Raw genomic sequence first — 15,099 nt, 5'->3', positions numbered from 1 at the left:
ACTTGAGTTTCGTACGATTGAGTTGGATATCTTTCATCATTTCATCATTCGAGATAAAGTTCTGACATGATGGTAAACAAGTTTCTCACATGCTCTTCATGTATGTCGTTAGTATTAGATCCTAGTTAAAGGTCTTTTACTTCATATGCTTGGTCACACTTTACCTCAATGATGATACTTGCTTGGACATCCTTACACCATTATCCTTGCCTATGAGCGTCCGTCTCACACTCACAACGGGAAAGCGTGTTCATGGCCTCGTCTTTGCACCCTACCAACTACTCTAACATCTGATATGATTTACGAAGATCAATAGTTACTCAATCTCATTTTAAATGGTAAAAAAAAAGTGAATTGATGAGAACCATTTAGACCTATGTATTTTTTTGGTACCTATATAACCCCAGCAAGGATAACTGTTGATCTTCGTCTTCCAAATAATATGAGGAAGCTAAAATGTATAAAGTTTAATTCCCATTCAAAAAACCTCCGATCATTTTACATGGAGTAAGGATCGAACCTTAACCTCTATTTTCAAATTCAAATGGTTTTTTAACTAATCTATCTATCTTCACTGTTAGAATATTCACCAAAATGTATGACATATATATATATATATATTATTTTTTTAAAAAAGTTATCTGTTTTCATAAAAACTTATTAATAAAAAGAAAGAAAGTAAGTTTTAAATTTATATGTGCCGACTTTTCCTTTTTATAAAACTTCTAAATGTAATATAAGAAACTAAAAGTCTTACCTAATAGATTTTTTTTAATTTAACAAACAAAAAATCTTAACACTTTTTATCTTTAATACTAGAAACATGCACATAAAAACATATTGGCAGTTAAAAATATATGTTTAATATTTTGTCGTTGTCAGTACGCTACGCAAAAATTAAAAACAAAAATTAGATAGTTTACGCTCCAAACTTCAAAGTTAAAAAAAGCTTTGACCATGTTAATTGTTGAGGTGCAAACATTACACTTTGTCATTGATTGTAGATTTGTAACTCGGAGTAATAAAATGAAAATCATGTAATTAGCTTATCTGAAAATAACATTTGTGAGTTTATAATTTTCAAGAACAAAAATTTCTTAACCAAAAGACCCCAACCAATTGTCCTTTGTGATGTGGTGTCGCGAAGTCGGGATGTAGAAAATGTTATCTAACTGTGCCATATCTATTTGCTGGTCTTTTTTTGTAACACAGAATTGAATATATTTTTCCTTTGTCTATGATCACTAAAACTTCAAATAAAAACAAGACAATGTGCATCATAATCACAAGCAAAAGTACTGAATAATGAATGATATATATATATATATATATATATATATATATATATATATATATATAGAATGAAATCAATTAATCAAACATTGCTAAAGAAATATAGTCGACGCACTAGCAATATCTCAAAGCATATCTCTAGTTGAAAAGAAACGTATGGAGTAGCTTAATGATGGAAAATTTAAAGCAGTTTGGCTTTTGAGTACCACAATGATTGTTTTGCTTTGCTTACCAAAATCGACTACACAATAGATGCTGAAATTGCATTTATTCAAAGGCTGAAATGAATTATTGGCGTAGGCTAAAGTTATGCTTGGTTATAAGATTAAAACGTGAAAATGTTGAAACCCAAAAGATTAGACCATTATTAATTAACACCATATGTCGTTTTGATTCGACAGTTAATTTTTCTTTCTATTGGTATTAGTCTAGATGTAAAATGTTCAACGTGTTTCGGCCAGTAAAAAGTTTAATGTGTCTTGGTTAGTATGGATTCAAATCCGCCAACTCGTTATAATGGTTTTTATATTATTTTTAGTTCAATTCTTTTCAACCTTTTTAAGAGATATTGATAAAGGGTTTTGTTAACAACTTTTAAGGGTGTTTGAATAAATTATTTGAATGTATTAAAATTTATATTTTGTTATTTGAAATTTGAAGCGTGGTTTTTGTATATAAATGAGAACAAGTACCTGTGCGTTGCGGCGGTGAGATGGTGGGGTGATACCTAGGTCATAGAGTATGATAGGTTATAGGAGTTGATATGTTATAGAGTATGATAGTCAAATGCCTTAGCCGTACAGGCTCCGCCCTCGGATTTAAAAATTTGTCGAAAGTATATCGAATAACATCTCTAATAAAAGAGCATGAAATTTTAAGAACACCCATACAATTTTTATAATTTATCGATGTACGGTTTTTAAGATAAAAGATTTTGAATGAATTAGAGAAATAAATGATTTATGGAGGAGAGAGAAAAAAGATGATTGGTTGGAATTTGAAGAGAGAGAAAGGGTATTATAGTTATTTTAGATAAATATAGAATAGATAGGAGTGACATTTTGGGAAAGTACTTAAAATTAATATTGAAAATTTCAAGTTCAATGTTGAAAATTTAGGAAAAATCTGCTTTATAATATAGTATAGATATTACTCGTAGTTTTTATGCATGTAATAAGTTCCTAATGATACTTTTTCGTATGCCATTTATAAGTTTCATTAATAAAGTAGTTAGAAAAACATAATGGTTTTTTTAATCCAGAATTTGAAAATTCAAACATAATTTTCCGCCTTTACAAACACATTTTGGAATTATTTTGTTGATGTTATCCATATCGCCAAAAGTTTCAAAATACAACACAATATGTATTAAATCGACCTCAATGTAGATAAATTGTACAATTACAATTAAAAAGTTAACGGCAGTTGATAGTCTTTTGCCTTTCAAAATAAAGTTGATAGTCTTTTTCAAAATCGATGTTACTCAGAATTAAAATGTTCTCTTAACTATTTCCATAAAAATAAGTAGGTACTACTCGTAATTTATATAAGAGACCAAACAAGATATAACAAAAATATGGTAGTTGACATCCTTCTCTAAAGTCGATATTTTGAATTGTCTAAATTGATTAAAGTGACTCCTTTTAAATGACCGATCTTTAATACATGTGAAATCAGATAATACTCCATACGTCAATTTTTTCATATATCATTTTTCAATATTATTAAGAACCAGATTTAGGAGCAAATTTAACAATATACCAATGCAATTTAAACGGATCAATGCCAAACATGTAAAAATGTTAATCTTATGTCATTGTTATAAACTGACTCTTTTTTTTTTCTTTAAAATATCAATACATATCTTTGTAACTTCTGATTTCATTTAATCAAGCATAAAAAAAATTAAAAAAAATAACTCTTTTAAGTCTTTAGTGATTCACATGTACGTATATAATTACTTGAAATAGCAATATATGGAGTCCAGTTCTTTTTTATCCGATTTTGGTAGAAGAATTAATTTGGTAGAAGAGTTAATTTAGTATCTGGTCAAACAAGAATCAGTTTGCAAAAGTTTGACTTTACTGGGACAGCCATACCAACTTTCTATTGGCTTGGAACCACCTTTTTTTTCACAATTGCCAGAAGTACTCATTGTATAAGACAGTTAGCACGTACATGAGTGCGTGGCATATTATTCTACGAGTAATTTATTATCTATCGTTTTCAGTAATACCGGGTCTTTACTTTTGTTGACTAAGTCGTGAGTACAACGAAGTACGTATAGAGTCAGACGATGATCCCATAAGGTCTTGCGATTTTTACATACTATACTCAATGTATATTTGGGATTTTTTGGAAATGTTATTTTGTTCTAGCGAGAGTGCGTTTAAGATAAACTAAATCTATATTAAGTGGCATTAATTAATGACTGTAGTTGTGATTCGAAACACAGTTTTCCAAAGCTTACAACCTATTTTAGTTTTCGAATTTAGACAATTCAACAAACTATAATAGAATGGGTTACCTTTGTAAATTTTCAATCAAAGATTCGTCCAACTTTTAATTCAATAAGAACCTTATATTGACTTTTCTCATGCAATAATAACACGTCTAGTGTAGTTCACATCACATGTTTAAGATACAATTTCACATATAAATAAAAACACTATTTTTATGTAAGTTGGAAGTAGTACAAACATAAATGAAAAAAAAAAAAAGAAGAAAAGTCAATCTTATGATGAGAAGGTTTTGTACATATCTAACACAACACATGTTTTCACCAACCAAATATACTAGCCCTACCTTTTACATAAGCATGAAATTGAGAATATATAGATTAGCCTTTAGGTTGTTTGTACCTTAACTTTACATAGATGAACACTACATTGATTTTCTTATGCCCATGATTTTTTTTTTACTTCTTCCAATACATATAATATAACTATGTAATGATTATATATACGTATAATATAATTTTGTAATGTATATATATTTTAATGTATGATAAAAGTAAATTGATCAATACTTTTTCATATATAACCTAAGAGAGGTGATTCATATATATATTTTTTTAACTATAAACTATTAAAACTATTTTATATTATCATAAAGAGTAAATTACACTTTTCGTTCCTAAAGTTGACACGTTTTTCATTTTTGATCCCTAAAATGAAAAATTACAATTTTGACCTTAAACTTGGCCAATTTTTTCAATCGTGGTCCTTTGGTCAGACGGAGTTAAATTTTGGCCGTTAACGTTACACTCGGGGGACTAAAAGTGAAAAACGTGTCAACTTTAGGGACGGAAAATGTAATTCATTCTTCCATTCTTCCATTCATCTTCTCCAACAAGATTCCGGCCTCCGGAATCTTCTCCGATGGACTCACAAACGTATTAGTTACACCCAATGACCAACTCCAATTCTAGCTAGCCATTGAGGGACGAAAAATGAAAATCATACAAATAAATTTGTTCTTTCATTCTTTTTTTTATCCGGTCATCTTCTCCAATCATCTTTTCCGATGGAATTTTCCGACTAGACATTTATTTTCCGATGATATCTAATAAAAACTTGACTTTCAATCCAAATCTAAACTACAAACAAAATCATTTACTCAAATGATACGATATTAAATTTCAAACGTACGAATGGAGTTTTGTTTACAACCAAAACTTTACAGTCGGTCAACCAAGTTACAGCCCGAATTCATCCGTTATCTGATTTATACTCGGGAAAAAACTTATAAGATATTGCAGATAAGTATCACCATCGCCAGTAATGTACATTCAACATCAAACCAGCCAGATAGAGATATAAATATAGATATGAATATAATTGAACACCAGAACACATAATATATAATTTTGAAGGGTTGTTGATTGATACGAATGAGGAGTTTAGAAATCATTGGCTCAAACATGAAAATGACAACGTATCATGGAAGTGGCAAGAAAGAGTGATAAACAGAAAGCGGGCAACCACCCTTTTCGTCCCTCAGTTTTTAGCTAGAAATGGAGTTGGTCATTGGGTGTAAATAATAAGTTTGCAAGTCCATCGGAGAAGATGACCGGAGGCAGAAATCTTGTTGGAGAAGATGAATGGAAGAATGAGTTACATTTTCCGTCCCTAAAGTTGACACATTTTTCACTTTTAGTCCTTTGGGTGTAACGTTAACGACCAAAATTTAACTCTGTCAAGCCAAAGGACCACGATTGAAAAAATTGGTCAAGTTTAAGGTCAAAATTGTAATTTTTTCACTTTAGAGATCAAAAGTAAAAAACGTGTCAACTTCAGGGACGAAAAGTGTAATTTACTCTATATAAAACATAACATATTAAACATGTTTGATAATAATACGATTGAAAATAATACTGTATAAATCATAGTTATAATTTACACTCTATTTCAAGCAGAAAACACACTATCTATTTTGAGGTAAAGGAATCAATTTTGAAAAGAACAAGTACAATTGAAAAAGTTTACTTTAATCAATATATACCGTCTCAATTTATTTTAATGTATAACATGTTCATTCACTTACCAAAAAGGTCTGAAACCTAAAGTATATTTGTTACTTTATTTGTAATTAAATTCCCTCTCTCTTTCACATGGCATTCTCCTTGTACTCATATACTCATAGTTTGTCATAAATCTCACACACTCCAACTCCCCTTTCATTCCCTCAAAAATCATAAAATGTGTGATTCCTCCTCATAAACATCATGACTACCATCAAAAAGAACCATTTCCAAACCATATTTTATCTTCTTTTATTCAACATTCATCAATCTTTTGGTCTCACAATTGATGGCATTTTGTTACTCTCATTCAAATACTCTATACTAAATGACCCTTTACATGTTCTAGACAATTGGAATGTCTTAGATGAAACTCCTTGTTCATGGTATGGCATCCTATGTGAAAGTACCTTAACCGATATCTATGTCACCGGATTATCACTTCCTAACTCCAAACTCCATGGTTCCATGCCCGAAAATCTTGGTTTGATCCAAAACCTTAAAGAAATCGACTTATCGAATAATTCGATCAACGGGACTATCCCATTGTCTTTGTATAGTGCACCTAAGCTTCAATTACTTGATCTTTCCAACAACTTCATATCTGGGGACATTGTCGTGTTTGCTGGAGGCTGGCAAAGCCTTAAAATCCTTAATGTTTCAGGTAACTTGTTAACTGGCAAGTTACCCGAAACTCTGGCATTGTTGCCCAATTTAACGATTGTTTCGTTAAAGGGCAACTATTTTCATGGTGAATTGTCAAATGGGTTCGGTTCCGTTAAAGTTTTCGATGTTTCGTACAACTTTATTAATGGGTCATTGCCTAGTGATAATTTTGGTAATGGTGCACTTGAGTATTTTAACGTGTCACATAACAATATTTCGGGCGAGATCCCGCAAGGATTCGTGAATAATGTTGCAAAAAATGTGACAATTGATTTTTCATTTAATAATCTCACGGGAGCTATTCCGGAATCTAGTATTTTTTTCAATCAAGATGAGATATCGTTTGCTGGAAATCCGGGACTATGTGGGAAACCTATAAAGTTGTGTGTGATCCCTTCTTCGGTTTCAACTCCACCGAATATTTCTTCGGATTCGTACCCGCCCGCGATCGCGGGTATCCCAGAAACGATACCCGCGTCACAGTCAAGCAATGAGACTTCTAGTGGATCATCATCGAAAAGTAGGTTGAAAACGAGCACGATTGTTGGCATCGTAGTGGGAGATATTGCGGTCGTCGCGGTTTTGGCTTTTGTTTTTATTTACATTATAAAAAAACGTCGCCAGAATAAATCAGAATGTCATCAAAATAAAGAAAATGAACTTCGAAAGGAGTTTGATTGGGGGTCAGCTTCTGATGATGAAAATAAAGGGTTACGAACATGGGGGTGTTTGATGAAGAGAAAAAGCACCGAAGACGCAGAATTGAGCGAAAGTTCTAGCTCCGAATGCTCGGAGACGGAAATGGCCTTGTCCGAAAAGGGCAAACCCGAGAGTTTGACGAAGAATGAAGGAGAGAAAAAAGGGTTGGTGACGGTTGATGGGGGCGAAAAAGAGTTAGAGCTCGAGACGCTATTAAAGGCATCAGCGTATATACTTGGGGCAACCGGGTCAAGTATTATTTACAAGGCGGTTTTGGAGGATGGTACCGCTTTGGCAGTAAGACGGATCGGTGAAAATGGGCTAGAGCGGTTTAGGGATTTTGAGAACCAGGTTCGGGTGATTGCTAAGCTAGTACACCCGAACCTGGTTCGAGTTCGTGGATTTTATTGGGGTGCGGAAGAGAAACTTGTTATCTACGACTACGTTCCCTATGGCAGCTTGGCCAATGCACGTTATAGTGAGTCATCTCTTTCTTTCCTTTTTTTTTTTTCTTTTTTTTGCAATTTAGCATTTCGAGTGTCCACATTAGCATTTGCTACCGTGACTTCTATAATGAAGACTAACATTTGGTTACAATTTAAACATTTTCTTTTTAAAAGAAAATTTCTTTAAGAAAAAGCAAAATAATAAGTAAGCAAACAGTAGACTGTAGGATATATTTTATATTTGAGTGATCACAAGAAAATTAGAAAAGGTCTTTTTCTTTTATTTTCGGTATTTTTTTTTTCGTTATTTAAAAATTTAGTTATCGATAAATATTATGTTAAAGTATAAAATGATGTTAACATCATTCCTGCTACTCTCACAAACACCTCCCCCCTGAATTTCCCACATAATAAATAAATAATCATCCCCCTGAATGTGAGGGCAACAACAACCAACTAAATGCTATTAACAGCATATTAGTTAACCCCAAATATTATATATCAAGGGGTAGATTTTTATTAGATTGTTAATTACATGAATGTTATACGGTGTAACATGTGAAGTTGTGAACACCCCATTCATTAATCCACCATGTTTGGTCAATTAATTATTTCCATGTTAGTATTCTTTTTAGTTTTACAATGTGCATAAAGAATAACCCAACTTGTTTAATTATCACGTTAATATCCACTTTTAGCATTATTTGTAAAGTTTGGAATTTTCTTGATGATTATTTTATGAAGATTAAGATTTAGCGAATATAAATCAATATATTTATTGTACTGTAATAAACTTTGAAGTTAATAATACTATATCAATAACTTTATGAATCAACTAAATTCTTCCACACACAATAATATTCAAGATGCACATGCGCAGTATAGCTTTCCAACACTACCCATTGCTAACATGAGCTGTTGACGGGGACCGACTGAACGATCAAGGGTGGAGTAGTTGTAACTAAACCTTTTGTTTTTATTTAATGTATTGCCTCATGCACCGCAAGTCAACTGTCACGTAGCGACTTTTCTCATTACTTATACTTTTTGGTCCATGGCGTACATAGTAGCATTAAAGGCTTTGAGTCCATGTGTCATGATTTTACTTTATTTTTATTCATGGTTTCTTAATCGTTTTGCTTGAGATTAATGTTAAAAAGACTAATCTTAAGAATAATTCGTTTTTTGAGCATAGGGTCAAAATGAGCCGCTATAAACACTAAGATATATTTCCATGGATTGAACCTAGATCTCTAATGCGGCATACGTGTGATGACTTATTAAATAAATAATTAACAGTTTTTTATTAGTTTAATAGTAGATTTTTATAAATATGTGTTGATTTTTATAAATATGTGTTGATTTTATATGAATACCGAGTTAATTAATTTGCCCAACAGATGAAATAAAAATGTAGTATCATGTTAGAAGACAAAATAATTTCAAATTAATAATAGTGTATATTTATTATAGATAGAAGTCATAGAACTATAGAAGTTGTGTATCGTGACTTGTTATTAAGACTCATTAAATTGTACTTTTGGCAGAAAAAGGTGGATCGTCGCCATGTCCGCTACCGTGGGAGGTGAGACTCAAGATAGCGAAAGGCACGGCCCGTGGCCTATTGTACATTCATGACAAAAAGCAAGTGCACGGAAATCTAAAACCTAGTAACATCTTATTAGGATCCGACATGGAGCCAAAGATAGGAGACTTTGGGCTTGAGAGGCTAGTGTTAGGCGATCAAAGTTGCAAAGTGGGTGGATCAACCCGAACCTTTGGTAGTAAGAGGTCGAATGCTTCTCGAGATGGTTTTGGTGATATTACGATTGGGGCGAATCCGAGCCCTAGTCCAAGTTCTATGGGATGCATTTCTCCATATTACGCACCGGAGTCACTTAGAAGCCTAAAACCAAACTCAAAGTGGGATGTGTATTCATATGGTGTTGTGTTGCTAGAACTTTTAACGGGAAAGGTTATTATCTCGGATGAGTTTGGGCCCGCTAGTATGACGTGGAGTGCCACGTTGACAAACGAAGAAAAGAAAAAGGTGTTGCGAATGGTTGACGTGGCAATTCGTGCTAATATGGAAGATAAGGAAGAGGCGTTATTGGCACTGTTGAGAGTAGCTTATAATTGTATATCATCAATTCCGAATAAAAGACCACATATGAAAGAGGTGTTACATGTTCTTGACAAATTCCCTTCTACTGGTTTCTCATATTATTGAAAGGGGAGGAAATTGTAGAGATGTGTATTTATGATTGAAAAATATTGAGTAATTGGTTGTTTTAAACTATAAAAACAAATTATTGTCTAACGTTTGTAACTAGATATGGAGAGAGTAGAGATGACATTTGAGATTAATAGTTGTGTATATAAAGTTTGTTAAGTGTGGTTACCAATAACATTAACCAATTGTAATAGAACTTCATTCAACAACTTGCCACGATTCATAGACATGACCATTAGTTATATGTATAATATAATATAAGTATAATATAATGTGTTTCTTATAATTCAAAGCAATTAAACTACTATAGTAAATTCCGAAAAGTGGTGATCTCCAACTTACACGTTACAAAGAAACTAAGATGTAGGTTCTCATAAATGAAAAAAAATTTTAAAAAAAAAAACCAGATACAAAATGTATAACCAATACAACAGTCCACTAACCATCAATTATCAAGCCTATAAAATCGCCTGTATATAACTGCAATATACTGATGCTTACCAGGACCGGCCCAAACTAATATCTGGGTCAAGCAGGTGCTTGAGGCCCCCATATATCTTGAGGCCCCCATATATCATAGGCCCCCAATTTATACTTCATTCTATATTATATCAGTTAATTAAAAAAAAAAAAACATAACAGACTCACGGCCTCACAGTCACGCTCTCAAATCCCTCAATTCTAACCCTAAATCCTTGAAAATTGAAATGAATTTCTCTCCCAATTATGATGTTACCGTTCTTGTTTGATGATTATGGAGAAATCGAAGGGCCTCCAAATTCAACTATAAATATGGGTAGGTTTATTCTCCTATTCACTAATTTTTCTATTCTTCAAAAATCATTCTCTAATGTTCTTACTTTTTATGCTATAAATTTTGTTTTGGTGTAGATTATGAGCCTGAATTAGCAATTAAAAGGAGAGACTTTAATATTCATCAATATTTGTCATTAAATTATTTATGTGAACAGTGAACCAACGGCGGCGCCACCACGGTCAACCATCACTCCACCAACGCAGTGGGCCAGCAGCAGAACGACACCACCAGGCTCCACTAACTAGGTTCACTTTAACCTCTTGTAATTTTTTTTTTATCTTAATGAATTCGTGATTCTGAATTTTTTGATTTATTCCTATTTAATTTTAGTTGTTTACTTTGTGAATCTGAATTTTGAGTCGTACTTTTATGATAGCAGTCTTTCTGTTAGTTTAGCCTTTATTTGGATTATCTAATGGCATGTGCCTTTTTAAGATGCTGGTCAGGCTTCTACTGGCGTATACCTTTTCAAGACTTATTCCGTTGGGCTAAATTTTTTTTCCTTTTACCAAACCGGCCTTTTTGATCTTTTTGATCTTTTTGTCACAGAGGCTCTGTCCACAGTTTGATTAAAGTTCATATATTGTCTTATGACAGTCGCCTTATGACGTGATTGTCTTATGGTAGTGGTCTTATGACGTTATTGCTTTTTGGAAGTGTTATCGGGCGTCCCCTGAGCTTTGCATAAAGTCTTTTTGTACATGTATATTTTGCGTGCTTTTATATTTCGAACAATCTTCTGAAAGCGTTTTTATTTTTGCAAAAGATAGTTGGCAGAAGGCTTGTACATGGTAAGCTCCCGTACTGCTCGGCTTTCATTCATCATCTTCCGATGGTTCGGAATTTTCCTTAACGTGCTTACGGAGGGCCTAGTCCATGAGTACTGTCGTACTCAGCCGCTTTAATTGTTGGTACTGCTCCGTACTCTTTTGGTCTGATGTCGGGGCTTGGAGGTTTCTTGCCCCGTTTTTTTTTTTTTTTTTTGGTACTGCTCCGTTCTGCAGAATGGTCAACCTGGGAACTTCCAAAGTTTTATTCTCCTTTTGTCCCCTCTCGACACGCTGTTATTGCTGTCAATCCTTTCGGGGATTTGTGCTTGTGTGGTGTTCTGCCGTAGGTCCCTATCCTTGCTTGCTGTTTTCCTTTCCAGGTGTTTCAACTTTCCGGCGGTTATTGCGTCTTCTATGGCCTTTTGGAGATTTCGACACGAGTTCGTGCTGTGTCAATAGTCTTTGTGGAATGCGCAATATTTCCCCCGATCCTTTTTTCGAGTTACCAACCTAGGTGGAGTTAGAAATGTTTGTGCCACCTTTTCCGTTGCAAGGATACACTTTGGCGTTTTTGTTAATCTTAACAATACTATTCTTATATTTTCTTTTTATGTATTTGAGTTTTCTATGAAATCTTCATTCCCTTGATTCATTAGTTCTCTCTTCCGTTTATGTGACAACCGTCATCTGAGCGTTTTTCCTGAATTACTTTTCCGGTCACTTTTAGTTGTTTCGTTATGTACGTCGTTAGACTTTAGAACTTTATCATGAAATAAATGGATTTGTGTTTATTTCAGGCTTTATGAGCATTTAGACTTTAGAAAAATTGCATGTGGACTCGAGAATAAAAAGAATACTAGTTGTCTTGTGAAAATGCCAAATTAAGATAAATACTTAAAATTTAATCAATTAAAAATTTAATAAACAAATATAGTCATGTTTATATTTGTTGGAAAACTATTGAAAAGTTACATTCAACTATGTCGACAAAATAAATTTATGAGCCACGAGTCTTCTTAAATTGTCGAGTCAAATGAGATTTTAGGAGGTCAAAGATAGTCAAACTCGGTCAAGGGGGGAGTATGAACAAACAAAACCCTAAAATTCCCAACCCTAGCCTCCCATTTTTTCCATTTCACTTTCTCACACACACATTTCTCTCCTCCCTTTCCTCTCTAGCCACCCCCTTTCTCTTTTCTTCCTCTAGTTCAGCCGACCACCACAAACCACCGTAAAGCACCATCGTTCTTCATCATCTTCTTCGATTTTCATTTAGATTTTGGTAAGAATTGCATAGATCCATGTTTAAATCGGTTGTTCTTCATCAAAAATCATAATTTTTCCTTATATATATATATATATCCGATTTTTTTTTCTTACACATATATATAGATTCAAAATTTGTACATTATATATAATATCATTCGGATTTGAGTATGTATATGTATATATAGATCTGAAAATTTTACAAAATACATATATATAAACCGGTTTTGTTTATGAAAACATGGATGGAATCCGAAAAGTGTTACATTTATATATATTATTCGGTTTTGATGTATGAATATGGGTATATATGTGCGAAATCTTTGTAAATCCGGGAAGTTATACACAAAATCTTTCAAATCCGAAATCTTTGAGTCCGAAATCCTTTGAATCTGAAAAGTTTTCATCCGAAATCCATGTTCTTGTCTAGACTTGATGTAATCTTTGTATTTTCGGTCCTTTTGTACATGAACATATACGAAATTAATTAAAACCGTGACTATATATATGATTTTCGGGTTGTTCTTAGTTAGATCTAGTTAAATTCGAGTTGTTTTAGTAATTTTTGGTCTTGGAATTGGTTATGGTTCATCATAGTGACCGGAATCTTGATTTTTCAGTTCGGTCAACTATCGGTCAATCGTCGGTCAAACTTGGTCAACGACGGCTTAATCATAAGGATTAGGGTTTGGGTATTATTTTGGTATTTTAGTCAAAAATTAAAGTTTTTAAATATAATTAAATTATATTTTAATTAATTGATCTATATTTAAAATTAAATCCCAATTTTTATAATAATGAAATTAATATGAATATACATATATTTATATATATACGAGAGTAAGTACCTGCGCGTTGTGGCGGTGATACGATGGGGGTTATAGGTCATATAGTGTGATAGCCAAATGCCTTAGCTGTACGGGTTCCGTCCTCGGATTTAAAAATTCGTCTAAAAGTATATCGAATGACATCTCTAATGAAAGCATGAAATTTTAAGAACACTCATATAATTTTTATAATTTATCGATGTCGGTTTTTGAGATAAAAGATTTTGAATGAATTAGAGGAGTAAATAATTTATGGATGAGAGAGAAAAAAAATGATTGGTTAAGATTTGAGGAGAGAGAAAGAGTGCTAGGTAATATAGAATTGATATATGGGTACTTTGGGAAAATAAATGTTAAAACTTAAAATATAAACAGGGGAGATCTGTTTTATAATGTAGTATAGATATATAAAAGGACTAATTTAAATAGACATATATATATAATATATATATATATACACAAGAATTAAATTAATATGGACATATGACTAAATATATATATTAAAAAGACTTTGTACGGACTATATAAATTATACATTTGTATAATAATAGTCAATGACTTATTTGACCAGATTTTATAATGACATTCCATATAAATATATGACGAGATATAAACATTAAGAATGTGACATTATTAAAAGAAACATATCACATGGACAATTTATAAGGACAAAAGGACTATATATATATTATGACAATTAATAAAACATAATGGCATTTCCTATGACACTAGTATAGGACATGGACTTGTGCAATTAAGTAAGTACTTGCTAGATGACTTGTGGACAATGTAGGACTTTTGGACAGATAGTGAGCTTATTTCAGGTGAGTTTCGTAGTCCCTCTTTTTATAAGTTTTTGGGGTGAAAAGTATACTTGTTCTTTTTAAACAGTTTTGTCGATTTCTGTTTTTATTCAATATTGAGCCTCTGCGTATAGAGTTACTTATGTCATTTGACGTGCTTCTGCCTTATTGTATGTGTGCGACTATGTGTTTGTTGTGCTTTATGACGTGCTTATTTGACGTGCTTTTATGTATTGGTGACTTGAGACTATGGACTAAGGCAGGTACCGTAAGGTCAGACTTTGAGACTTGAGACTTTGAGACTTATTATGGCGTAACTCTGCTCTTGATATATTGAACTACTACTTGTTTAGACTTAAAAGAGTCGACAAAAGACTTATTTCCTTGACTAGACTTTTGACATAAATCTACGAACTCACCAACCTTTGTGTTGACACGTTTTAGTATACTTTTCAGGTATTCAGGCTAATCAGGGATAAATACTGCTATGCTAGGCCTGGACTTCGGAGTTTAGTACTCCTTTATTTATTGTCAGACTTTAAGGCTACATGCCTTGGATTATTTCTTTATGGACTTGGTTGTAATAAGCTATTTTAACACTGTTATGACTTTGAACTCATGTTTTTAGGTATATATATATATATATATATATATATATATATATATTATATTCTATTTCATTTAGCAGTATCTATGTAATTCCATGTCGTGTTGTAGTTTTCATGACACCTCATGTTTCCGCCAACGGTAGGGTGTT

General features: G+C 32.6%; 1 protein-coding gene across 1 annotated transcript; it reads left to right on the top strand.

The window, feature by feature from the left end:
- The first annotated feature begins 5,923 nt into the window (after window positions 1-5,923).
- On the top strand, window positions 5,924-10,068 carry LOC122579635 (probable LRR receptor-like serine/threonine-protein kinase At4g37250). The gene is made up of 2 exons (XM_043751841.1): window positions 5,924-7,658; window positions 9,174-10,068. The coding sequence occupies exons 1-2, from the start codon at window positions 6,020-6,022 to the stop codon at window positions 9,854-9,856; spliced, it is 2,322 nt and encodes a 773-aa protein (XP_043607776.1). The 5' UTR covers window positions 5,924-6,019; the 3' UTR covers window positions 9,857-10,068.
- The last annotated feature ends 5,031 nt before the right edge of the window (window positions 10,069-15,099 follow it).

Source organism: Erigeron canadensis, chromosome 8 (genome assembly GCF_010389155.1).
Source record: "Erigeron canadensis isolate Cc75 chromosome 8, C_canadensis_v1, whole genome shotgun sequence".
Taxonomy (NCBI): Eukaryota; Viridiplantae; Streptophyta; class Magnoliopsida; order Asterales; family Asteraceae; genus Erigeron; species Erigeron canadensis.
The sequence above is the reverse complement of the archived record's forward strand: the minus strand, read 5'-3'. Positions and strand labels throughout refer to the sequence as shown.